We start from the raw sequence: 27420 nt of genomic DNA, 5'->3' as shown, positions 1-27420 counted from the left end.
GAGGGGATAAAATGCACCTTGTTAGTCCAAAATCTAATGAGCAATAATGATTCTCTGTACAGGTCTGCAAGAACTTTTTGATAACTGTGCATCTGGCTTGGCAGTGGTTGCTATCTTCATTTTGTATATCAAGAAATGGATAGTCAGGGAGATTATATATTTTCTCAGTTAACATTAGAAATGGCCCTGGTAGCTAGGTTCCCATTCAGTAGTTCTTTTTATCAAACTATATTGGACTCACATAACTTCTATAGCTTTTTTATTGTACAAACAATAAAGAGCAATATGTGGCTCCTTGGCCAGAACTAACTGATTTTGTTTCAATTAATAAATAATATCATGTATAAATAATATCTACATTAACATGTGCAGTGTTTTATATTTTACTAAGCACTTTCATTATTTAAAAATCTCATTTGCTTCCCTCATAAAGATTCTTAAAGTAAGTAATCTGTTTCCACAGATGAAAAATCTGAGGCTTTAGGCAGTCGAGTGGCTTTCTAAACATCAGGCCACTGGAAAGAAATGAGGCCCCATGCTCAAAAGCCCACCCTCCTTTCATCTCCCATGCTGACTCTAAAATTCTCACTTGATCTTTGCTAAGCCTGGGGCTGCACAGTGTTCTTAATACTCAGAAAAATGGGAATATTTAGTCCCAATACTATGACCTAAATTTGTCTGCTTATAAAGAGAGGCATTTGTCACCACCTGAGAAATCAGTAAAATAACCAATGTAAGAGCTTGAAAAGCAATGAGCCCAGGGAAAGTGAGAATAGGGGAGAAAAAAAATACGGCCAGTAAGTGAAGAAACTAAAGGACAGAGGAAAAGAAAAGCCAGGAGAGAAATAAATCAAAGAATAGCATAAAAGAAGCATCAAAAGACAGTGAGACAGAGTAACATAAAATGAGTATATTGAAAAAAAAAGCAACAACAAACACATTATCCCAAAGCCCGCAGGTGCCAGCAATTCGAGTAAACGTATAGCAATTAACAGAATTAACACAGCCTTAAATAGCTTGGCTCACCAGATGTAGACTCCTATCAGGGTTCTATAAAATGTAAAGTTATTACAGATTAAACCATTAATCATCTGTTCAGAGACTATCTCTGGCTACAAAACTCCATTCGGTTTTAAATGGCTAATAATCACAAAGGGATGTGGAATGTAATGTGCACCATGATGTTCTATCCAATCCTTTTTCCTTTAAATAAGTGTTCCATCCTCTCACTCCTCCTGGTTTTCCTTTCTCCCCATTAGAGATACTGTGATCTAAGAAGGGTGAGCTAAACTAGCATTTCCTAATGTTCACAAGCAGTGCTTGAATTGCCCATGGTAAATATAAACTTCAGCACATTAAGGGGAAAGTGATAGATTGAAGAAAATGGAGAAAAGACCAAACCATATGTAGAAATGTAGAAAAGACAAAACCATACAAGGGGTCCACCATGTAAGGGGATATTGTAATAGGCTTAAGTAGGTTCCCTGGTCCTGGTAGGGATACTATATGACAGAGTCACAATCATCTGAACTTAGTTGTCCTCTACTGGTATGTACTTCATCCCAGAACAACAGTTCAGTAATGCAAAGGACAGGGAAGGATAAATACATGTTCTGACAGGGAAGGTTCTTGGAAACTTAAATAGGAGTCAAGATTAAATAATTTTATATAGAAACTTGAAAACTCAGAGGAGAACTTGCCACATCCAATGCTGAGGCTGATGGACCACTCTTTCCATCTCTGTTCTTTGGCTTTCTAGAAAAAAAAATTCACTGAGGGAAGTAGTAGATGGACTAACTTCAGGCCTCAAAAAATTAAGGCCTGATGAACAAAATGCAAATCTGACAGTCATTCCACTGCTTAAAATCCTTCAAAGGTGCCCCATTATCTAGAGAATAAGGCTCAAAGGTAGAACATTGACTAAAGCCCTGTATGACCTGACCCCTACCTAACTTTGCATTTATATCTCCAAAACTCTTCATCTTATATTTCATCCTGTGAAAATAACAAACTGTGATTTGTTCACCCTGGTACCATGTTATGCCCTCCCTGCTTCCCTTTAATTGTGCTGTCTCATTATCCTGGGGTACCACTGTCCCATTCATTCATGTCCCTCCCCGTCCATCTTCTCTTCTCACCTTGGGCATTATCTCCTCTGTGGTGCCTTCTCCACACTATAGGGTATGTTAAGCTTTCCTACACTGAAACTAGGAATGTCTTTTTTTTATTAATTGCCTTTTATTAAAATTATATATGTATATATCTGTATCTGTCTACTAAGTATGAGGTCCTCTAGCCAGAAACTGTATGTGATTCATCATCTTTGTTTCTTAGCAACAGTTTTTGAAATTACATATGATTTCAGTATTTATCTGAGTCTATGGATTTAATGTTTGAGATTCCTCAAATTAGTATTTTAAAATACCAAGCCCAGGGTGATAGTACTTGGAGGTAGAGCCTTTGGGAAATAATTAGGTCATGAATGTGGAGGTCTTATGATGGAATTATTGCCTTTACAAAAGGGAACCCAGAGAGATCTCTGACCCTCTTTCCACCAAATAAGGATACAATAAGATGATGCCAGTGTGCAAACAGTAAACCCTGCCCAGAACCTGAACACGAACATGCTGATCTAGACTTCCAGCCTCCAGAACCATGAGAAATACATGCCAGGTTTCTATAGTCTATGGTACTTCATTATGGCTGCCTGAACTAAGACATTGTTGATCTAAACTCCACCAGATTTCAGAGCTCTAAGAGATTATCTCATTCATTCATTTATTTATTCCAGACATACTGAGTACATTTTTTGTGCCAGGGACTGTTCTAAGTGCTTGGGAAACACAAACCAGATAGGACTTTGTCCCCATGGAGTTCACATTTTAGCAGGGGGAGACTGATCTTGTCAAATAAATGACTGAAGCCAATTGGCACAAGAATGACTGAGGGTTAAGTGAGATGGGTTAGCCCTACTTCAGCAAATGTGCAAAAATTTAGTAGGACAAACCCGAGAGCAATTTATTTTCCCCCAAGAGTGACTTGCTCATGTACAAAATACAGAGCTATGCATGTGCTAATGTATATTCACTTAAGGTATATTCATAAACTGTTTTATAAGATGTATTATTTAACCCTTAATAATTATTGTAGCAAGGTGCCATTGTGTAATGTTGTTTGGGTTATACACATCATTTCATTTTTTTTTCTTAAGAAAAATATAACAAAGATCTTATGATATCCACATTATAGATTAGAAGACAAACTTGTAATAAACCAATGGCTAATTTTAGGCCATATAACCAGTGAGAAAGCTAGCATATGAGGTATTTTTGGAGGGGCTAAACTAAGTATTCTTTTCATTATATTATGATGCCTATCTCAAAGCTTTATCTATCTTCTTCTTCCTAGAAAATGTCCCAATCTATTCCCTTAGCCTTGCTCAGGTCCTTTCTACAATTTTTATCTCATATCATGTAGCTAGAAGGGTGGGAGGAGGTCTTGAAAGATTCTGCTATTGCTATGACAAGATGGTTTTAAGTCATCCCAGGTTAGTTAAGTGGTCAATAGTTTTTGAGAGCATTTATCTAAGAGAAATATTTATTAATTTGCAAGCATGTTTTTTTCTCTCAGCAAATATTTATTGAAAGCCCACTAGATGCCAAGAACCACTGAAGACACACCAAGAAAATAAATGAGACAGACATGAAAACATGAAGAGGAACAAAATGGATATTCAATGGCCATGACTCTTGTCTGAGTAGTGAGGTTGTGTGTGGAGAGCCACCATAGTCTTAGACAACCTGGACACTCTGTTGTAGCTTTTACAGAAATACTGAGTTAGGATGTGTATACATAGGTAATATACACAGTCACTTTAGCCGAATAGCAGAGCCATAACTTAGCTTTTAGTAGTAAACTACATTTCCAAAGATGAAACCACCTTGTGCCAGGGTGAAGAAGTATCTATGATATCAAAACAGGAATCCCAGTGTCCCTTGACCATATCCCCAACTTGATGAAAATGACTCTTAAAAGCACCCAGTTGCACTGAGAGCATTTAGAGACACATATGACAAGAGATGACATGAAAAGGCAAGAAGAGAGACAGGCATGGGAAGATGGCATGGTACAAAAGCTGGAGAGACTATACTATGGTTGAGGCAAAGTGGGCTTTATGAAGGAGCCAAATCCCAACATAGATGGAAGCTCTGTCTCTTTAATAATTTGTCAAAGACAAATAGTAAAAACAAGAAAAGAATTTCCCATACTTTCCCACAGACAAGTGAACTGTGATGATTAGAGAGAAAAAAACATATGTCAGGGCTGGGGATGTAGCTCAGTGGTGAGGTACCTACTTAAGATGCGCGAGGCCCTGGGTTTTATCCCCGTGCTACCAAAACAAATAAACAAACATTCCAGCACATCATTTGACTCAGTTACATTCAAACACTCTGAAAACGCCATAGTCTTCAATCCCTTTAAAAGCCAATCAGCTTCTCTATGTAAAGCAGAGAGGAGGGCAAGAGCTAATAAGTTCTCATTAACCTACCATATCCCTCAACATTTGTGTACATTCTCTTTTCTATCTTGGTCTAGATTTAAATGCATATTTGTGATACTAGCTAAAATATGGGAATTTTATCACTAATTACAGTTATTTGTATTACTGATACTTTTTCTGAAGTGACTATAACTTTTGAGCTTTCAAACGACACGAATGGACTTTTGAAGCTTCTTGCTCTGTACTTGCAACATAAATGTGTGTGTATGTGTGTGTGTGTGTGTGTGTGTGTGTGTGACTTCTATTTATGTTAGTTTCCACATGGATAAAAGTTATCAGAGATATCTCTGTAGTTTTCTGAAGCTTATTTCAAACTCCATCCTGATTAACAAATAAATGATTAGTGTTTGGGTAATTGTTCTTTTATTTCAGAATATAAATTAAGAGATGGTTCTACATAATGATGTGCTGGGGGAAAAAATCCACCTCTAGAAGTCACCCTAAATCCCCTGCAGGCAACTCCATGCTTAGGGTCATTATGCTACAAAAGTAAGTGAGTGTGAGCATTCCAGAGAAATCAGTGTTCCACCCATTCCTGAGCAGCATCCTTGGTCACTGGAATGCCACAATCTTTCTGATGAAATTGCAATTCCAGGATCGTGTGAGTTAACAGTGTTTAAGAGCCTTTCAGAGTCCATTAAGGCATTGAGTAGTTTATGCCTTTATTCTATCAAAAGAGGAGTAAATCCCAGGGAAGGAGTACTCCATGCCAACCATGATTCCTTCAGAAATGACAGTGGAATCCCTGAAGTCAGCAGAAGCTGAGGTAACACCCAGCAAAGAAAGGGGAGCAGTCTCCGGATTCTCTTCTTAATTTGTCCTTTGTATTGAGAACAATACAAAGCTATAATTGGATTTCCCCTTCTTTGTCATGTCTCTCCTTTCTACCCCTTCTTCTCAATTCACACATCATTCATTACACCAAGCCTCAGATCAAATGTCACTTCTTCTCTAAAACTGAGGCTCACCTAAAGTTTATCTGTTTCCTCCATGCAGAGCAGTTAGTTTGTGGCACTGAACACATGGTGCACTACATTGTAATTATTCCCATACTCATCTCGTCTAAGACTATAAAATCTTCTAGCTTGGAGACTATGGCTTATAAAGAACCACCCTGTTAGCTGGACATGGTGGTGCACTCCTGTAATCCAAGTACTTGGGAGGCTGAGACAGGACGATGGCAGGTTTAAGGCCAGCCTCAGCAACTTAGTGAGAGTCAGAAAACTAGCCAGACCCTGTTTGGAAAAAAAAAAAAAAAAAAAAAAAAACGAGAGAGCTCAGGGTGGAACCCAGAGAAAAAATACCCTGGGTCTAATCCTCAGTACCATTAAAAAAAAAAAAAGAGAGAGAGACAGAGAGAGAGAGAGAGAGAGAGAGAGAGAGAGAGAGAGAGAGAGAGAGAGAGAGAGAGAGAGAATGGATTGCCAAGTTTAGTTGTAGCACATTAAAAGGTACTGTTTATTTAATCAGAGGGGCCACTCACTGGGTCTCAGGTCCTGACTATGTGCCTCTCCTGTGCCAGGCATAACAGACACAATTCCTGCATTGCTACTTTTCACAGTCCAGTGGCAGGAATGAATCCATGTGGGATGCCATCTCAGATATATCTATCTGCTGTTCAACCAATTTCGAATAACCGTAATAAGAATAAAACATATGCCCTGAGAGGAGGCTCATAAGACGTCACAAAAGATTTTTGTCTACAAGAAGGAATGCTGTTAGCTTCTGGAGGAATCTCCCTGGGGAAATGGTATAGATATCCTAGGCAATCAAGCTTAGCTTAGATTAAACAAAATGTACAGTGGACTGTTCTGACGGCACAATATTCTGAAAGAACTCTACCGAATCAAGTCTGATTCTTTTTGCCTCAACGATTGACCTTAGAGACTGAACTTACACTTTGCTGAAGCTCCTTTGCTCTCAGACAGAGGTCTAAATACATCAGCTACAAGGGTAATAAATGAGTAAGGGCAAAGTCTCACTGCTTTCTCACAGCTATAGCTACTAGCTTTCAGGAAGAGAGAGAGAAAAAAAATAAAAGCTAGTCTTCTGAACTACATTCTCAAAATGTTACATTTTTAGAATTTTTCTACATCTCAAATAATGAGACTCTTGGGGATGCCAGTCTTGGCAATGGTAAAATAATATATATGTTATATTTTAGACAAGGTGTACAACCACAAATTGAGCCACTTTTAGCTAGAACAACTCTGCTTGCCAAATGAAAAGCACAAAAATCAAATTTCACATGAATCCAGTTCCTTGTGATTTCAAAGGCCTGTCATCTGTGTTATCACATTTCATTTATATAGCACTCTACCTTTGGGATCAGGTTCTCCATTAGTTAGATGAGGAAATAGCCATAGAACATTTAAATAGCAGTTCTCCCAACCAGTTTAAGCTGGGCCCAAAAGGTGTGACATCTGCTTCCAACTTCTACATCTCTTCAGCTACAACTTCTTACCTCATGGGATAGAAGACAGATTGCAGTCATTGGTCCAGAAACCCCACTAGTTCTTAAACAGTAACCCAGTGCACTAAGTGGACGTGTGTGAGCCTTACCTCTTTAAGGCAGCCCATGAAGTTGTTGCTCACAGGGGAGCCTGGCAAGTCAGCAGTACTTGGGCTTCCTCCCACGTAGAAGAAGTCATCGGAGCCCAGCATAGTGTAGTCCTCTTGAGTGTAGCCCGTCGTGGTAAGAATGCCATCCACAGAGATTGTCACCTGGTGTTGGGACATAGGGACAAAAAAATCCCAGCAATGACCTTACAGTCCTTTAAAAAACACAATGGCTTCCTCTACTTGTGGCATCACTCTCAATAAGATTTTGGTAAGGTATTCTTTCTAATTTGGTGTGATTTTGATATATGCAGCCAGGTTCCATTTTCTGGTCTGCCTCCCTGTGTCCCACGCCTACAGTATTCCCCTGCAGACGCGTGGGAGATTTGTTAGCATTGCCAAGCCTTGTTCTACCCATTGCACACTTGACTCGGTCAGGCAAGAAAATGGAACCATCCTCAGGCGATATCACTTGTCTCAGTTCATTGCTAAAATGATTGTTCATTTCTGAGATGATTGTTACTTATGGTGGTAATGAAAAACAGCAAAGGAGACATTAGACAATGGGGTTTGTTAGGGGTTGGTCTTTGGTTGTGGATGGTTTTTTTTTTTTTCCTTTTTTCTTTTCTTTTTTCTTTGTTTCTTTAATGACTCACACCACACTGGCAAACATGCATTCAGGGAGGGGAAGAGAAAGGTCTCTATTCTAATGGGTCAAGGATGATAACATGCCATGGACTAGCTCAGGAAACCAACCCTGCCCCCCTCTGTTGCCATCTCCACCCCATGAACCAACAGGAGAAATTACCAAACCAAAAGGGCAACTTGAACAACAACAACAACAACAAAAAAGGAATGGTAAGGCATGATTTACAAAATAATAATAATAAGGCCCATGGGGAAAAAGTAGCACCCATTCACCCAACAGCCCTGAGAGGAGCAGAGGGCAGAGAGAAAAGATGGCGCTGCAAAGCGTGCACACACCATACACTGACACACCATGCCGAAGTGATTTGTAGTCCCAAGAAAAGGCAGAAGAATGAAAGCAGGGATGTGGGAAAAGGTGAAGAGAAATAAAGGAACAAAAATCCACTTCACATTTACATGCATGAAACAAACTGAAGAATGGGATGAAAGTGGTGGGGGGGACACTCAAAACTAAAGGGTAATCTTTCCCTCATCTGCCACCTCCCTGCCTAAAAAATAAAATTAAAAAAAGAAAAGAAAAAGTCCAAACCCAACCCCAAAATATATGAAGAATGAGAAGGGAATGAAGATCAAAGGGGAAAAAGAAGAGAAGAGCATGGAATTGGGTGGATGGTTGGTAGGTTGTTAGTAATGGGAAGGAAAAGAAGGGAATGAACGTTGATGCCAATGGAGGTTCCACGAGACAGGACCATGCCATGCAAAGGTGACATGAGGACATAAGTGGCAGAGCTCCCTTTGGCCATGGTAGGGAATAAGGTAAAAGAAGGGAAAGGAAGAGTGTAGGAGGGGGAGCACCATCCTCCCCAGACCACCTGTGGCAGCCATGGCCACACAAAAGGGAAAGGGGAAAGAGAAAGGGGATTAAGGAGTGGGAAGGAGAAAACAGAAAAGAGAAAGAGAGGGAAAGGAAGCCACGGAGAGAAGAAAAGTCCTCTCTAGAAATCTCTGCCATCCCTAGCCTAGAACTTGGAAGTTACAAAAATAAGAAAATAAAACAAAAATTGAACGAAATGGAGAAACTTTCTTTTAAAAAATACTCTTAGGAAATAAAAATTGAAAACCAGAGAAAAAAATTGTCCCCACCAAACTCCATCAAATACCATTGCCAGGACAGGTGTGTCCCCTTCAATTCATTTTTTTAAGAAAAATAAAGGCTGGTATAAGGCTTGTATTTAATTTGATTTTTTTTTTTAATTGTAAAAGAAGAAGTAAGTTTAAAGAGGACAAAAGGGGGTTTAGGGAGGAAAAGGGGGGCAACACACGGCAAACCCAAAAAAAGAGACAATAAGAATGATATCTACCAGACAATGTAGTTTGTTTACCATAGCGTGTCCGATGCCTGAGTGCTTTGCGGAGAAGGGGGAAGAAAGGAAATTAAAAATTGTGAACAGAACGATTGTTAATTAAAAAAACTAAAAACAAAGATGAGTCATTAGGGTGTTAGTACATTAGTCGGTTAGTAAAATGACACATTGCATGAATGATCTTGTGTTAGTCTTTCAAAAAAAAGGCACCCAACACAGAAAGAGAGAGTGGGGGAAGACAATGAGACCAGGACTCTATGGAAAACCTTGCCACCAGGGCATAGCCAGGAAAGAAGCTGCAGTCCACTGGCTCTTGTAACCACAGCTCCCTCCAAACATGGCTCAGAACACACCTCTGCCTGGTTAGATTCCCCATTTTACTTACTTTCCAAGGGCTCTTCTGAGTGAATACTGCCCATGCTCCCTTCCCACCCTCTAACACATGCACATTCCTCTGTTCAGAAAAAATGACCCCCAAAGGTTACCATTCCATATGTAGATAAACAGAAAGAACTGAAATACCAACATGTTTTTTTTGTTTTTTGTTTTCACATCTTATTTGACTTATGTGGATGAACCATTATGACATTACCCTAGAAAGAACTTAAACATTTACAGATAAAATCTTGCATAGGAAGGCAGTGGATTCTAGGTTTCTACAGGTAATGTAAGGACCCATGACTCTCTTGATTTTTGTGGACTTGAGAGGGAAGTACTCTCCTCTTTCCTTTACTCCTATGTTAGGATGACTGTGACATTAGAATACATAAAAGAGGGGCTAGTCTTCTTTCTTACCCAATAAGATTATTATCTTGTTTACTTTGCCAGAATATTTCCTGTTGTAATCTCTTTTCAATTCCTCTTGAATAATGCTTTTCAAGATTTTAAGCACTTTCTTGTATAGATAGCAGGAAGAGTGGCAGGTTAAACATTAGAGAAGCTTTATAATTAGTCTCTTCTTGCTGATTTCAAATGCTAGATCACCAACACGCTCTGTCTGAGCCTGAGACAAAAGGCTAGAAATGTGAAGGACTGCAACCCCAGTTTTGTGTTTGTGGTTTAACCCAAATAGCACCCAGTGGTAGAACAATTACTGTGACTGACTCAGGCAAGGGGAAAGTCAAACCTCCTCTTGCAATGCTACCTCACAATCTTGGTCCCTAATCTCAGTTTTGTTTTGGAACATAAACAATCCACATTCCTTCTTTCAGTCTGAAGCCCCAATAAAGTGCCCGGGCTTGGCTCTAAGTTATCTTAGAGGTAGCACTACAAATTGATGACCAGAAAGAAAGAAATGAGGAAAGCTCTGATCTTCCTGAAAATGTAAGACCCCAAGAAAAATCCACATGAATTTTCCTCATATAAATCTTGGCCACAGAAGCCATTTGATCTTACAAAAAATAAATGCATAAATGAGGCTACAATGAGCTTGTTATCAATGATTTATAGATCTATGTACAGTTTACTTAAAATAGGAGTTTCCCAGTCCTTCAAATGTATCCTAGAGAACTCGGAAGAGATGTTATATATATTTTAATGAGTAAAATAATAATTATAGATTATAAAGCACTGAAAGGATTTCCTTCACAAAATCAACTCTTCAGAAACTTCCCTCTCTTTCAGCAAATTGTATCTGGATGCAAAATGCCATCAGGATTTCAATGAGGTCCAGTTTGAGGGGTACCTTTTACAGGAGACCGATATTCTCTCTGCCAAGAAATACCCCAATACTCTATGACATCATTTCTGAGGACTTGTCCAGGACAGAGAGCTCTACTTTGCTGCAGCCTTGGCACTAGACAGAAGCAGTCACCTTTGGGACAGAACGCTCAGACTGTAAATCACTTGCACATCACAGCAAGTCTAGCACCCAGCCCCTGGATGAGCTCATAATCCTTCTGGAACATAAGGTGCTTTGCATATTTAGCCACCACACATGGCTGGGGAGCATTGTAATCAGCATTTCACAAATGGAAAATGGTGATGTGGTAAGGTTAAGTGGCTTGTCCAAGGGCACAGAGAGGAGTTGGGGCTTAGAACTTGGAACAAAACAGAAACCCTCCAGGGTAGTTTTCTTCAAATTGCTCTGACTAAACCATCATAACCAATATTTGAATTACAGTTTGATCTATCTCCTTTGGTTTAAAGGAATTAATTGGGGACTGATATTCTTTTAGAAAAAATTTTTTAGTAGAAACAAAAGTGAGCCTTTCTCAGACAAATCTAAATAATTCTAGAATGGCTTAGAAGTATGTGCAGTGGAAGAGAGAAAAAAATTGGTAAGAACTGTGGCCTGATATTGTTCCCTCAGTACATCAAAAGTCTTCCCTCCACTGCTGTCTTAAGGGTGGTATTTTGCATTTGCCAGTCTAACTGGCAAAAGGTCATATTTCACTTTTGGTATTGTCTCTGCTGCTCAAAATAGGAAGTCCTTCTGTGCCAGCATATGGAAATTTGATTCAGGTTCTCCCGACAGTTGAGAAGTTCTCTTCTTGGTAACTATGGATAGGGATGATGAATGGAAACATCAGCAATAGGGTTCCCTGGGCTTGGAGGGAAGATACAGAGTAATGGCCCAAAGAAGTCAAAGTCACATATGTTACAATTGTTGGAGACTCTAAATCTTGTGTTCTTGGCAACTTCACCATAGATTAATGGTATTTCCCAACTAGGTGGCTTCAATTTGACATATTTAAGTACAGAAATGAATGTTTTGACTATCATGTGTTTCCAATGTGTGCCAATCTGTGCCATTTGTTTGGCGTTACTTCTGACTCACGATTTTATCAAACAGAAAACATATGCAAACACCTGCCCGGTCTCATGCTTTCATGTTTATACGTGAAAGCATTTAGTCAATAGGATTGTGGAGGCAAATTTGATAGGCACTTTATGAAAATTTGCATAGTGTTTTTTGATTAATAAGGGATAAATGAAGTCCAACTGGGTTTCCTGACAGATTCTCAAGTAGATAAACCAAGTGAAAATTGCACTATGAAAAGGCAATCTCAGCACAGACCTAGACTTTTATAGGAAACGCTTGTCTTTTATTGATGTGTGCTGACAAAGTATTATTATTGTTATTAGTCATAAATTTGAAAACAACTTCACTTGGCTCAAGCTTTCTGAAAGTGTTGTCACCTGACGGAGTCGCCTGCTTAGAATCGGCAGGCGATGGGAGTTCTCAAGCACAGACAGAATCAGGAAAGCTGCTCCAGGGTTGACCTGTTTATTTGGGTCCTTCCACTTTCCAGGCCTCCCAGGCAACTGTAGAGTCTCGGAGGTAGAGATAGGGGCAATAAGGTAAGGCCACCACATCAAGAAACAAAGAAACAGGAATTCAGAAAGATCCCAGCTGATTAATCCCAAGGCTAAAGGTTAACATAACAGAAAAGGGGAAAAGTTGGAGAGGGATGATAAATTAAAAGGAGGAGAAAAAAAACAGATTTTTTTAAAAAGAATTAAAATTATGATATCATGGCAATGGCTAACTTAATTAAAAAGAAAAACAGATATCCAAAGAATGAGGAAAATCCATCAAGCTGTAGAAACAAAATGCTATCTTCAATTGAATTTAACAATACTATGATAAGATTCAAATGTAATTAAGAAAATGGTAAACGGAAAGCAGAATAAAAGGGATGGAAGTTCTTATCACTTTTATTATCTATACAACTGATATTTTCCCAAATAACAAGTACAAATGGAGAACTAAAGTATGAGGAGAAACATATTTTAATTATTTTCCTTGTGAAACTGCAAAGACCCAAAGAGTTAGACTCTGACATAGCCCAACCCAGATCTCTACCCATTCCCACTTCACCAGCCACCTGCTTCATCAGCTCTCTCTCTCAGATGAGCCTCCAGGCCCTCGCTCCCCTCAGCCATTACCTGCCGGAGGTTGCGTGTCACTTTGACATCGTGCCAGGCGTTGTCGTTGAATTTTCCATTCACTGGCTCCACAATGGCCTCAAAGGCCCCGGACCCCAGGTTAATGACCAAGGAGACCGCGCCATCCTTCAGAGCCAGGTTGACATAGTCAGCTGACTTGCCCGTGTGCAAGATGAGCCCATTCCGTTGCCAGGTCTTGAAGGACAGGGTGATTTCATCACTGCTGCTCTGGATTGGGTTCTGAGACAGGTCGTAGCACAGGTACTCTGAGCCTCGGAAAGTAGCCACATTCTCCTCTCGAGCTGTAGAAAAAGAAAAACAGAAAGTAGTCAATACAAGACTAGCAAGAGTCAGATTTATCAAACACCAAGGAGAACACAGCTCAAGGGCACTGCCCCTGCCCTGGTGTTGATACCAACTCAACACTCCCTATGGCTTCTATCTGATCACCAGGAAAACTAGTGGAGCAGGGGACTGCGGAGAAAATATGCACAGAAGAGGAGAAGACAATCAAGCAGGTGGGAGGGAGGGCATTGCCTTCCTTTCACATGTACTCAAAGAATCTAAAGAGAAATTTCATGCAAAATAGTCAAGTGAGTTTTACATTGCTTTTGCTTCAGTGGTGGCCTATAAATGCTTGTAGAATAGCTGGTTCACAATGGATAATTAACTGTTCCTTAGGACTCTAGATCTAGGAACCTTTTATTGAGAAATAACTAGGAATCAATTACGCTGAAAGATTTGGCTCTGATTTCTATCCATTAATAACCCAGCTAACTTCGGTTTCTATGGTAGAATCCTGAGCCCCATAGAATGTGGCTGAGATATTAAGTAGGAGATTAGACCTGAGAAGGTGGCCAAGCAGGTGAGGAAAAGTGAACTGAATAAAATCTCATAATATGGTTTGACAAAAACGCAATCACACCCTTAGAATCAAGCTAAAGGATTTCTGCTGCAGGGAGGTTTCATTTACGAGGCTTTGGTTGAACCTTCCCAGGGCTAAAACCCTCCCCCCAAAACTAGGAATAAACAGGGCCAAGATGGCACTGAAGTGGAGCCCATATTCTTTTTTTTTTTTTTTGAAACCGTATTCCAGGTTATTAGGATCCTGCAATTCTCTACCCAGTGAGCCCCAAGCCTGTTTGTAGAAATGCATCTTTCTGGACATGAACTATAGTGTTACTGTCCATACCTCTAAATATAGGAGGAAGCAATGGGGATTCCTTGCAAGAATGTGGGGAAAGCTTAGCCATATGGGCTGGCTCATCTGCATGCATTAGACTAGACTCTTGTGCTGAAGGACAGAGCCAAAGGCAGGAAGATAGGATGGAAAGGCCACAGGCTGAGGATCAGTGGGTAGCTGCTTCTTTCTATGCTGCTATTTCCCCAAGCAAAACTACAAGGAATTCAGAAATTTTAATCTTAAAATTGGCCTTCCAGGTAATTACAAAGGTATATTTGTCAAAAAGAGAAAAGGATATAGTTAATTTATTTGTTGATTTGATTTATACTTTTCATATACAGAATGTGACGTTTCATTTGTCTTCTTGCCAGGCAGCTTAACTTAGAATATACTATTTTTTATTAGGTTAGTCAAAAGCATCACAAAGCACCTCATTAATAAAAGAAAATCAGCAATGATAAAATCTAGATATACTGATTTACTCTAAACACTTGGAGTTCCAAAGTAAGATTTGAGAGAATTATAATTTTCCTACCAGAACTATATTCTAGCCCTATTAACCAAAGCCAAGTTCATCTCAACTCATAGAAGTCCTCCATAAAATACTTTAAGTACAATAAAATGCACATTTTCTTAGCATGAGGTAAAAACTATAAAGGAGTCACTCATTACATAGAGATACAACCACTCACTACATATTATTAAATTAATCATAATGTTATGACACCAGGAAAACATGAACCTCAACTTTATACTCCAAAGTAAAAGAGGACACACTTTTTCTCTGCTTGTTTCAGAAGGTCTCCATGGTCTGTCTAATGGTATCCTTATATCTACAGATACACTCACATAAATAAAAGGATCTGCCTACTTATAACTAGCATCAGTGTGGCTTATAAATATAATAAAAACCATGTACCACTTGGCACTAATTCATGTCTGTTGTATTTTTATCAAAAATAGCCGCAAACACTACAAAGAGAAATTTAACACTGTAAGTTTGAAATAGACCCATCTCATCCTCTAGTGTCTTGTATATTGTCAGGCTCTCTCTTATCATTTCTGAAGAAATGGCTGTGTTAAAATGCAACTGGACAATGGATCTGGAGCTGAGCTGGTCTAGAGTAGTAGATGGTAAATCAAATACAGTTGTCACAACTGAGCTTTCTTCCTACATATGTGGACATGCACAAAGGCAACTGCTCTGCACATCTTTGCTACCACAGCTGTTATACTAACAGGCATCTTCTATGAACATCTAAGTTATACCTTGTATGCCCACTGAATTGGGATAATAAGATATGAATGCAATGCCTATAAAGAGAGTTTACATTACTCATGTACCTTTCAAAGGGGAAGTTTGACACAAAACAGCAAGGCAACAGGATATTATTTAATGTGCAAATGATGCTTCATAATTTTCACATAATTAGAGTAAGAATTCTGTCAAAACCATACATTTTAGAGCTCTAAGGGATTGTAGGGATTGTCTGATTTAATGCCTCTATTTTACAAAGAAATAAATTGATTACTGGGACTAAATGAGCTGCCTAAAACAAGCCAGTTAGTTTGTGGTTATTCAGACCTGATGTACTTGATGTACCTCTGGACTATTCTCTAAGCATCAGTTACCTTTCCCTTGGCCATTTCTCTGGATATTCCACACGCTTCCCCATCTACTTTTCCAAGGCTATGAATGATTCCAAGAAGCAGTGGACTTACAAATCATCTACAAAGTTAGATAACATGATACAGAAACAACATCTCTCTTTCTGTGTAAATCACACATGCTTACCAAAAATAAATGTTTTTTTTTTCTTCCATGGAATCTGGGCATGTTTAAAATAAAAGAAATTGTTTTATGTGGAAGGCCATAGGGAAAATTAGTGGCATCAGTATAGAGAAAAAAGTATCACAATAAATAAATAAGATAAAAAAACCAATGTGAGAAAGAAAATGTCTATGCAAATCACATGCATATGTATGCTAATCTTCATGCAAATATACCAAGGAAGATTTTATGTAGTCAAGTGATTTCCTTTGCAAGTAGCTAATGAAGACTGCTCTAAAAGCTAACAGACTTTCCAATCTCTCAATCCAATGATGTATTTTCTCAGTTTACCTCCTTCCTGGGCCAGAGGAGGTGACTAAGAGCAGCTTCTCCCGAAATGCTAGGATGTCCCCTCCCAAAAATTGTCCTTAACAAGCAATAGACAACTGGAAGTCCTCTCTGAATTACGCATTACATAAGCAAATAATTAATTTTTAGTTAATGGGATACTTTCTTCCAGACTGTTGTGGGCAAAATAGGCCTGACAAACCATGACCAAAGCTCTCAGAATAAAGGGCTATGAAGGAGTAAGAAGGATCTTGAAGAAATGATTCATTTGTCTGCTCTCACAATGGATATAATTTCTCTCCTAAAACTACAACGATCTTAATTTCCTTCCAGTAACTGAGCCTCAAGCACTTTTCACCTTGAAAACCATACTAGGTTGACAGTCAACATAACCGAAAGTGGGAAACCAGAGCTCAACAAACACACGTTTCTAAGGCCAGTCAATTCCCTAAACCCTCCATTAATAAAATGTAATGGTACCCCAAATCTGTTTCTATACATGGTGTTTACACTGAGAAGGAGGTTGAAAAGACAATGTAGTCACCTTGTATGTATTCAAGCTAAATAGGTAGAGAAAACGAATGCAGGAGATTATGTAATGCAGTACACAACAGCTTAGCATAATGCTACAGCTTGGCAAGAGAGAAGGCACTGTCATGGCTAATGGACTGTTAGATCTATTTAAATTATATCACCCCGAAGTTTACGATCAATTGCATAAGTGTTAAAAATAAAAATGTTATTCTCACTGCATGAAAAGCAGAGCTCAACTCTGTATGACAACAAATCATTTGCCCATTATTTGTTAAGTGTCCGATTGATTAAACACTAGATGCAATCTAGATATGTATAATGCTAGATTTTAAATCAGCTTGTATAAGATATATAAAGTGTTGATCTTTCAAATGGCTTGCCAATCAAAGTGCTGATATACACAAAACATTAACAAGCATTTACTCAATTTTGTTCTCTAGTCTTCCTCCCCCCGGAATAGCCAACTAGTGGTTAATTTAATAATAGCTCTATTTCCCTGAGAAATTCCAAAGTAGATTAAAATATTCAGAGTAATATTTTCAAACTGCATAATACAAAAAGTGTAGGCCTGTGATTCCTGAAGGTTGGCATCTTAAGAACCCAAATTGTGCTTTGAGATCAAGAAATCTGGACTTTATTTGGGAGGTTAGGAGAAACCAGTGAATAATATTTTGAGAGGAAAGAAAGAGTCCAAGACTATGTAACTTTTAAAAACACATTTTAACTCCTTTTCTAGAAGTTTTCTGGGATTGGTTCAGTCTGAATGTCCATATAATTCCTAGAGTAAGGTGTGTATTTAACAGACAGGAATCGAAGCGAAAGGTTTCTAACAGAAACATCCTAAGAAAATGAGAGGCAGAGGCACCAGTAAGTCAGAACCATAGGAGAAAGCTAAAATTCAGACACTTAAGACCCAAGTGCAGCCAGGGAAAACCAATAACCAAAGCAAAAACTGAGAGAAAAAGACACAGAGTAAGACAAGACAAGGCTGAAAATGAGAACGTGTTGGGAATGGGTAAAGAAGGACTCTAGGGTTATTTGCAAACAGACGTTCACAGCTTTCTAAATATATCATTTATTTCCAAATGCTTACTTAATCTTCACTTGTATTCTCTCTGCACCTTGTGAAATCAATTTTATGTGGTTACACCCATGTGAAGAAATGAAGTCACATGGAGTCTGGATCAGTTGTCCAAAACATTAGGGAGTGCCAACACCAAATCCTGCAGTACCCTGAACGTCTCCTTCCATTGCTTTTGCTCCTCCACTCCCTCGCTTTGTCAGGAATTCAGATTCTCAGGACGGGCCCCTAGCACCCTATATCTGATATTCCAGAGCTGCATGAAATTCAACCTGTTCGAAAGATAAAAGTGGTAACAATGGCAGGTAAAGGCCCACTCAGGCAGCAAGAACCCATGCAGGGAAGCAGGGCAGCCAGCTGATGTTTGCTTTAAATTCTCTAGAACCAGGATGGGAAAAGTCAGACACTTGAAAGAGCCCATGCAAATGTGAACCCTTCTGGAGTGGTTGTGGCCAGTGGCCCTGAGTGGAACACCTGCTGTGCTCTAGCGGAAGAACAGGAGCCAGCTCTCATGTAATGAGTCCAATGATAAAACTGCACTCATAGCATACTGGTCCTTCAAATCAGCCTCCTGCAGCAGCGCCTCTACTTCAGTCTTCTCTGATGCAAAGATAACCCTGGCTGCCAATCCTGGCCCAGCCTACCCAGAAGCTAATGAGGCACAAAAACACATAGGCTATTGCTGCCTTCCTGCCAAGGGGATGACCTTTCATCCTCAGTCTGGCCTGGGGACTCATTTCTGACTTCAGGACACAACAGGGGCCATACCATGCCTCCTCCACTCCTACAGCAGTAAAGAGACCTTATGAGATTTTTGGCTTTGAACTGACTGGTCCCTCATTTCTCTGGCCACTGTGCCCTAGGCAAAGAGGCCTGAGGGATGACAAAAGAAGTAAGGAGTCCAAGGCAGGGTGTGCCCAACTGCAGGTAGGGAACGAATCTGCATTTCACAATTATTCTGCTCCTTTCTGGGGGAAGAAAGAAGGTCAAGCATGTGCAGAGCCTCATGTACAATCATTTCTGAAAGGTACTTTGGGCAGAAAGAGTAATTTGACTACTTAAGGCAACGCAAGTGTGTGTTCGTACTTGCACAATTCTGTTTTCTTTTCATGCAACCTCTTAAGAATGTAACATGCAGGAACAGAATACCCACCTCTAAGCAACTCTTAGGAGTTGTGTGGGCAGATACTCAAACTGTCTTTCGGGCTGTGTGATGATCATTTTTAGAGAAAAGGAGAAACCCTTTGACTAGAGGGAATTCTAGTGTACATTGTCTAATGAAATTTCCCGCCAGAATTGGAGAGAACTCATTTATTGAGGTAAAAAGACAAAAGATTGCACAAGCCACTGGCACTCTTGGCTCCTTCTGTCCCGTTTCCCTTACAATCTATTTTAGGGCCAAACAGAGCATCAGAAGAAATCAAACTGCAGCGCCATCCCCCAAGGACAAACGACAAAATCTTTTACCTGCCACATCCCATCACACAGGTATTTTAAAAGCACAGTGTACCAGCAGACAGGAAATTGTGTCTCTATGATCAAACTGCAACTACAAAAGAAAACACATAGGAAATCTGACCTCCTGAAACCATTTCCAGCCTGAATCTTCAGATTCTTTGTAGGGAAGATGCAGAAGAGAAATAAATGGACTTTTCCATGCTGCCTGGGTCACTCACTAGCCTGCAGATGCTGCTTGAAAGTGATGGGAAGGAAAATAGTAAATCAAGTTGTCACTTGGAAAATAAACAGCCAGTATCCCGGCGAGAGAAGCTGCCTCGGTCTACAAAAGAATGGCCTGGAAAACCACGCTTCACTGAAATCACTAGAAAGCTAATAGCATCCTGAAGGCTGCTCACTCTCAATTGCATTACAATAAAAGTTAAATTTTTGTTTGTGCATTTAAGACATAAAGATTCACAGGTAACAACTATCTACCTACCAGGTGATGGGGTCAGTGCTGAGTGCACATAAGTCACATGGCAGGCCTGTGATTAGGAATAATTAGCTAATATTTTACAAAAGAAGAAAAATTGCAAGCCAGGCATGGTAATGCATGCCTGTAATCCCAGCATTTGGGAGGCTGAGACAGAAGGATCGGAGTTCGTGGATAGCCTCAGCTATTACTTAGTGAGGCCCTTTGCAACTCAGTGAGACCCTGTTTCAAAATAAAGAATAAAAAATAGGGCTGGGGTTATAGCTCGGAGGTAGAATCCCCTGGGTTCCATCCCCAGTACTGAAAAAAAAAAGAAGAGAAATTTCAAAAGTGAAATAATTTTCAGTGCCTGTGAAATGCCAGGCCCTGACACATGTTCACGTTAACAGGAGACCCTGTGTAGTTGGCTCAGGACTTGATGCATGGACTTCTGTGATAAAGACTTTGAGTTGAAGACCTGGATCTATTGTACCTAAGTCTATGAAACCTTACCTGATTATTGAACTTCTCTGATCCTTAGTTTCCTGACCTACAAAATGAGGAAACCAAAGTATATATTTCACCAAGTTGTTGTGAGACATAAATATCATAAACTCCCTTGGTCAGTTACCAGCCTTAGAAATGTTGTCTTTTGTGTTGATCAGAATGTAGACACAAACAAGTAATTTTACTTCAGTATTATGAATGTTTTGTAGGTGATATGGGCACACATAAGAGAGAATAACTGAGCATGGGGGTTAGGAATGGTTCCATACAACAGATAAGACTTAAGATTTTTCTTGAAGTATGGGTAAAAGTTCCCCTACTAGCAGGAAAGAAATGAAATGCTAGTTAGAAGAAAAGCACAGGGTGTTGAGTGGATGGTGAGAGGTTCAATATGAGCCAGGAATGGTGGTGCATGCCTGCTATCTCAGTCCTTAGGAGGCTGAGAAGGAGCATCACAGATTCACAGACAGATTCGGCAATTTAGTAATGCCCTCAGCAATTACAGAGACTCTTTTTCAAAATAAAAAAATAAAACAGGGCTTGAGGTATAGCTCAGAGGTAGAATCCTCCTGGGTTCAACCCCCCCAGTAACACACACACACACACACACACACACACACACACACACACACTAGTTCAATATGGCTAGAGCAATGGACATGTTTGCCAGGTTCAAGATGCAGACTAGGGCTATACCCTTTCAGCACTAGAAATGGGAGACCAGTATAGAAGAACTTCAGCTTACGAGCGACACAATTATACTTTATACTTGTATTGTATCAGGGATTCAGTGGGTGGATAAATGGCTAAAGAGATGAAGAGAGATCTAGGAGACACTTCAAAGGAAGGATGGATTTTGCTAAGAAACCATGACTACAAGCAATTGTGCTACATATGCCTGCCTGCCCACTCTTAATAATTTATGTAATATGCTGTACATTTTATTTTCCCTTAACTACCAGATCCACAGGAATAAAACCGTAGTTATGTTTCTTTCACTACCGGCTTCTCATTTTAATTATGGGTCAGTCAATCAAACCAGCATTCAACACAAATAATGCACTTTATCTTATAGAGGGAAATATATTTCCCTATCCCTGTGGCTCCATGAGAACATTTCTGTCCCATTCTCCAGAGCAAATAGTTCTAGAATAACACTTTGACTTTCTCTTCTTTATTCATTCACCTCTCCAATTAAAGAAAAACTGATGCATCTACTTGTAATACAGTAAGGGTCTAAAACACGTAGGTGCACATTTCTTAATTATGTGATCACTAGTCTCCGGTGACCTGCCTTTCTGTCTTTTAGATCTGTTCTTCCTACAGAGTTTTCTAGGCTCACCCATGTAGTAATCCCAGAGTAGACTGCCCTGTGGAAGAAGGCTGGCCATTTTCCAGTATTCCATCTGCTGCTGAGTGGATGAGTTTAATTCAGATGGAAAACTACAAGAAAGTCTACAAGTCAAAATCACATTCTCTCATCTAGCTGAACACATCTGAGAGCTATGGAGCAACTGAACTGATGTTTGGAGACTTAACGGAGGATCTGACACTTGTGTCTATTCCAAAATTGTTCAGATATCAGAGTAGAATGTTATGATTGTCACCTTAGAGCCAAACAGACATTGAAACAGGCACCAAAATAAGAACATCGGAAGAAAAAAGGATACCAACTAGTCCTTGGGTTACTTCCACAATCTAGCTGAAAGACCCATTTGGAATCACATGAGGCCAATGAAAAGTAAATATATCACTCATTTTAAAACTATTCCTGTGTCACAATATTTAATAAAGGCAATTTTTAAGTTACACCAAGTATATGGATGATTATAGTGAAGAATTTGACTAGGGTTGCCTTCGAGATATATTTTGAGTTTGATGCTTCTTTCACTAGCAGCTTCAGGGAAGTAAAAGGTGTTAATTAGCCGGGCAGGGTGGTGCACACTTGTAATCCCAGCATTTGGGAGGCTGCGACAGGAGGACCATAGTTCGCAGACAGCCTCAGATACTTAGGTCCTTTGAACTCAGGGAGACCCTGTTTCAAAATAAAGAATAAAAAAATAGGGCTGTGTGCGTAGCTTGGAGGTAGAATGTTCCTGGTTCCCATCCCCAGTACCACAAAAAATACAAATAAAAAATAAAAAAGGTGTTAATTATATTTATAGTTTACCTAGCATTTTCTTCATTCAGCTCAGACTATATAGAGAATAGTGAATATAAACTAAGTGACTGATATATGTTAGCTCCCCTAATTTACACATGTACACACACATATACACACAAATATATGTATATATATATATATATATATATATATATATATATATATATACACACACATATATAGCAATCACTAATCATTATATGCTATATGGTATATTATCAATATATAATAAGAGAAGTCACATAAAATATATACCCAACTTCAGGTTGTGGTAAGTCCTAGAAAGGACAGAAAAAATGAAACAAGGAGTTTTCAAATAAGACTAAGTCTTTATAAAAAGATATAGAGCCAGAAAAAGGTCAAATATTAATATTTATTAAAGGAATGGTTAAAACCAATGTAGTAATTTTCTCTATTATAGAGTCTATACTATTTATGTTTGGAAATTTTTATACTTAAAAAGTTACATTTCTGCAGATGACCCTGATAAAACACCCAATTTTGCAATAACTCTTGAATGATTTTTGATTATTTTATATAGGGATGTCAAACTTAGCAGCCATGTGCTAGAAGCAGCAATTTTTCATGTATTTTCTAACTCCCCCCGTAACTCAGAATATGTAAAATAAAGATGTGCTGAATTAAACAGAGATGCAATTAAGCTTATCAAAATGTCACTAAAGTCCTAAGTCACCGGGTTCCCTCCTGTTCCTTGTTGCCTCCCCCACTGCTGAGGAACCACTGCTTGGTATCTTGGCATCAGAGTTTCCCCCTAAAAAGCCAGGATAGGAGATGCTGCTGAAAGCTGAGGGACAGCAAAGACACATTAATCTGTAACCATGTGATAGTTCCACAGTGAATACTGGGAGCCAAGTGAGGCTGGAGTCTGAGATGTGGCACTTGTCCATCTGCCTTAAGCCTCTCAAACTCCCTCCCCCAACACACATACACAGCAGAATAAAATCATGCTAGTTGTTATTGTTGTTCTTGTTTTTGTTGTTGTTGTTGTTGTTGTTGTTGTTGTTGTTGTTAAACCCCATGGAAAAACCTGAATCTGTGCCTACCCTCTTGGTTCCCCCTACAAAGGAGGGCAGGCAGCCTAGTTCCTCCTTTGTGAGCACCTTGGGCTCTAGACTACAAGTCTAGACAGAGTGGCTTATTAAAAGGCCCTGGAGTCAATGCTCTGGACAAGATCAATAAGGCTTTTTATGACACAATGAAAACTTTCTATTTTGTTCAATGTGGCTAATCTACCATTTCTGCAGTCCTCTTAAAGCTTTCAGTGACAAGCACTAGAGCTCAGGTGATTAAAACCCTGCTCAGAGATACAAACTGGGGAACTTTGCCAATGCAGAGGTACAAATCCTGGGAATCTGAGCTGTGTCTTTTTTATAGCTACGTGTGCATTTCCTTTTCCTCCCAAGGAAATAAACATGGCAGTGAAGGAGGCTGATCCTGATAAAAATAGAAATTGTTCATTTCAAGGTTTTCAAGAAGAAATGGACATGCCCAGGGCCCTGAGCAATTAAAGGATCCCAATGTCCAGATGGATGAGAAAGTGTTAACAGTGGAGAGGAGAGGAGCTGTAGAACTCTCTAAAGTGGATGCAGACTTAAACACCTAAATAAAGGAGATAATTTAATGGTTGCAAATTCAACTATGGTACTAATCGTGTACATAAAACTGGAATAAAGTATTTATTTATACCATATCTTTATTTCAGCCTATCTGTAGAGTCTTTTGTAAGGGGAAGAAGGTGTTTTTGTTTTTGTTTTTGTTTTGTGGTGGTACTGAGGGTAGAACCCAGGGGCTTTCTACCTCCGGGCTATACTCCCAGACCTATTTTATATTTTAATTGGAAACAGGATCTCACTAAGTAGGTGAGGCTGGCTTCAAACCTGTGCGATCCTCCTGTCTCAGCCTCCCAAGCATGGGGATTACAAGCATGTGCCACCATGCCCGGCAGCAAAGAAGGGTCTTTATAGATTTGTTTGTTTTGTTTTGTTTTGGGTCATAATGTGAAAAGGATAAGAATTTAATATTTGTTGAAACTGTATTATGTTCCAGGGTTTTATATAAAAAGCCTGTATCTAAAATCATACATTGGGTCCCAAATGTATATATATTTCTTGATAGGAATTAACCAATACATTTTTGATGATTTAAGGATACAGAGTTCAAAAGACTTTTACTAGAACTAATGTATTATTAATGAAAATAACATATTTATATGTTCAGATATCATCTGAAAAGGGATTTTTTTAATTGGAATACCTGGTATGTTTCTAATTTATTCTCACAAAACTCCTGCAAAATAGTTTTACTAGTCCCACTTTATAGTTGATTAAACTGAGGTTCAGAATGGATTAAATTTTTGTATAACATCATAGCTAGTATAAAGCAGATCCAAACTGGGCATAGTAGCAAATGCCTGTAATTTCAGTACTTGGAAAACTGACACAGGATGATTACAAGTTCAAGCTTCTAACAAAATTCTCAACAACCAGACAAGACTCTTAACAAACTAGCAAGACCCACAAAACATGAATGAGATCCTGTTTTAAAACAAAGAAATAGAAAATGCTGGGCTGTAACTCAAAGTAGAATGCCCCTGGGTTCAATCCCCAGCCCCACAAAAAATCAGACCCAAAATACAAGCGAAAATCAACCTCTAAAGATAATGTGCTTTTTCTTACATCATGCTACCTCCTATATAGGACTGGGTATCTTTTTGCAAAGACCCTTCTCAATAGTATTTCGATGAGAGATGTGCAATTCAGTTCCTTAATAAAAGAAACACATTTGCATATGTCACATGTCCCCAGTCACTTTCATGTAAATTATCTAATTTTGCAAACTATGAGCACCCTTCAGTGGCTACTACAGGAAGCTCTATCTGTTCAACAAGGTTGGATTGTCATCATTTATATGTATTAACCACATACTTGGGGATATGAATTCAGATCATAAGAATGGTAGGGAAGGTCATGGAAATTCTGAATGTTGGCAACACTTGAAATATATAAATGCTAAAAGAAATCTTATGAGCACATAAGAAAATACAATTTTGAAGCACTGAGTCTAAAACAGAAATCCTCCTTTTAAGTCAGGATTCAATAACCATTTATACATGATCCAAGATTTCCCAGCAACCTATCCAAGGCCAAATAGCTGGTCTCTGAGCTATGACTCCAGAGGGCTACTGTCAGAAATATGCTCAGGGCTTACACCAAAGGTGGCTACAGAGGGGAAGAAAAGAATTTGATTTGTAATGAAAAAGAACAAAACTGAGATTATAAGACTTCTTTCCTTGCTTATCACAGCTTCTTTTTTTATACTTTTATTGGTACAATGTAACTATAGGAGATTCAAGTTAGTTTAGTTTTACAGCTTATACTGCCATTTGTGATAGATATTTACATATTCTATAATGTTCACAAAACCAAAATCCTAATCATCTGTAGAAATACTAGATTAGATTCTCAGTGGTTTTTTTTTAATCCCTGAGTTGTGAGAAAATAATAATTCATTTGGATAATTTAACTATTGTATGAAGATAATGCATAGGAATTTTCAGACTTAGAAAAGTTGTGATATTTTGTCCATATTGCCAGTTGGTTCAAGTTTCTGAACATAATTTATAAGTAAATGAATCAGAACAAAAAAACTAAGAATACTTAATTATAACACACAAAAACATTGTCCAAAACTTAAGAAAATGAGCACTAGGACTACAGATGTAGTTAAATCTCCATGTAGATGTCAACAAAGATAAATTCTGACATACCAGAAGTTGAAGTCTAAGAGGAAGTAAACTAAACCTGGTTCTCTGATTTAAAGGCCTATATATTCAGTCTTATCTCCAAAAGCAATCATATCATTAGAGGTTGACAGCACCAACTAAAACATGAAAAAAAATGGACACAAGATCCATATATATATATATATGTATATATATATATATATATATATATTTGGCAAATATATATATATTTGGCAGCTACTAGGAATGGAACCTAGGGGCATTCTACCTTTGAGCTACACCCCTAGCCTTATTTTTTATTCTTTATTTTGAAACAAGGTCTCAATATGTAGCTGAGGCTGTCTTCAAACTGTGATCCTCCTGTATCATCCTCCCAAGTACTGGGATTACAAGCATGAGGTACCATGCCCATCAGTATAATAATTTATAATGAAAACTTACTATCAAAAATCCCTATAGCCCACACATTAAGTTTTAATCACTAATACCTAAATCATGGTCTCAGTTAAAGTTTTAACTAATCCATGATACAATTAGAAAAATAATGAAAGTGCTATATAATGTTTATAAAATTAAATTTATACAGCATTCATTCAACAGATATTTATGTAACATTTATGCCAGACACTGTGAGAGACCCTGGGAAATTGTGACAAACAGATCCCTATGAAACTTTCATTCTGCTACTTTCTACTATGTTTGGTTTTGGAATTTTCTAGACTTAATAAAATGATGGCAACCACTGCCAAAATTTTCTAATGTCATTTTTTTATAAAAATTAAAAGGTAGAGAACTCAAGAAACTCAACACTAAAAAAACCAAATAATCCAATAAAAAAAAATGGGCTAGCAGCTGGGCATGGTGGCGCACACCTGTAATCCCTGCACTTGGGAGGCGGAGACAGAAGAATCACACAGGTTTAAAGCCACCCTCCCTGGCTTAAGAGACCCTGTTTCCAAATAAAAATATATAAAAATAGTTCTGGGAGTGTAGCCTGGAAGTAGAAGGGTTTCCAGGAATCCCATTACCACCAAAAAAAAAAAAAAAAATGGGCAAGCAAACTAGTCACTTCACAAAAGAAAGAAATTCAAATGGCCAATAAATGCATGAAAAAATGTTCAACGTCATTGGCAA

The 27420-nt window shown here is 38.7% G+C and overlaps 1 protein-coding gene across 14 annotated transcripts in view; it reads right to left on the bottom strand.

Annotated features, from left to right (window-relative positions):
* Positions 1-27420, bottom strand: part of NRXN3 (neurexin 3) — a gene marked incomplete at both ends in the record, with an annotated part of 1617361 nt that overhangs the window by 1188569 nt on the left and 401372 nt on the right. For 7 of the 14 annotated variants that reach the window (XM_080707448.1, XM_080707461.1, XM_080707458.1 and 4 more), the window contains 2 exons: positions 7124-7285; positions 13024-13325. In XM_080707448.1, coding sequence (XP_080563574.1) covers positions 7124-7285; positions 13024-13325 — 464 coding nt within the window. Of the gene's footprint in view, positions 1-7123; positions 7286-13023; positions 13326-27420 lie in introns of those variants that run through there. The other 7 variants (XM_080707464.1, XM_080707449.1, XM_080707451.1 and 4 more) reach the window with 1 other exon arrangement.

The sequence above is a fragment of the Muscardinus avellanarius genome (assembly GCF_963383645.1).
Source record: "Muscardinus avellanarius genome assembly, chromosome: 12".
NCBI lineage: Eukaryota > Metazoa > Chordata > Mammalia > Rodentia > Gliridae > Muscardinus > Muscardinus avellanarius.
This window is presented reverse-complemented; position numbering and strand designations above follow the sequence as displayed.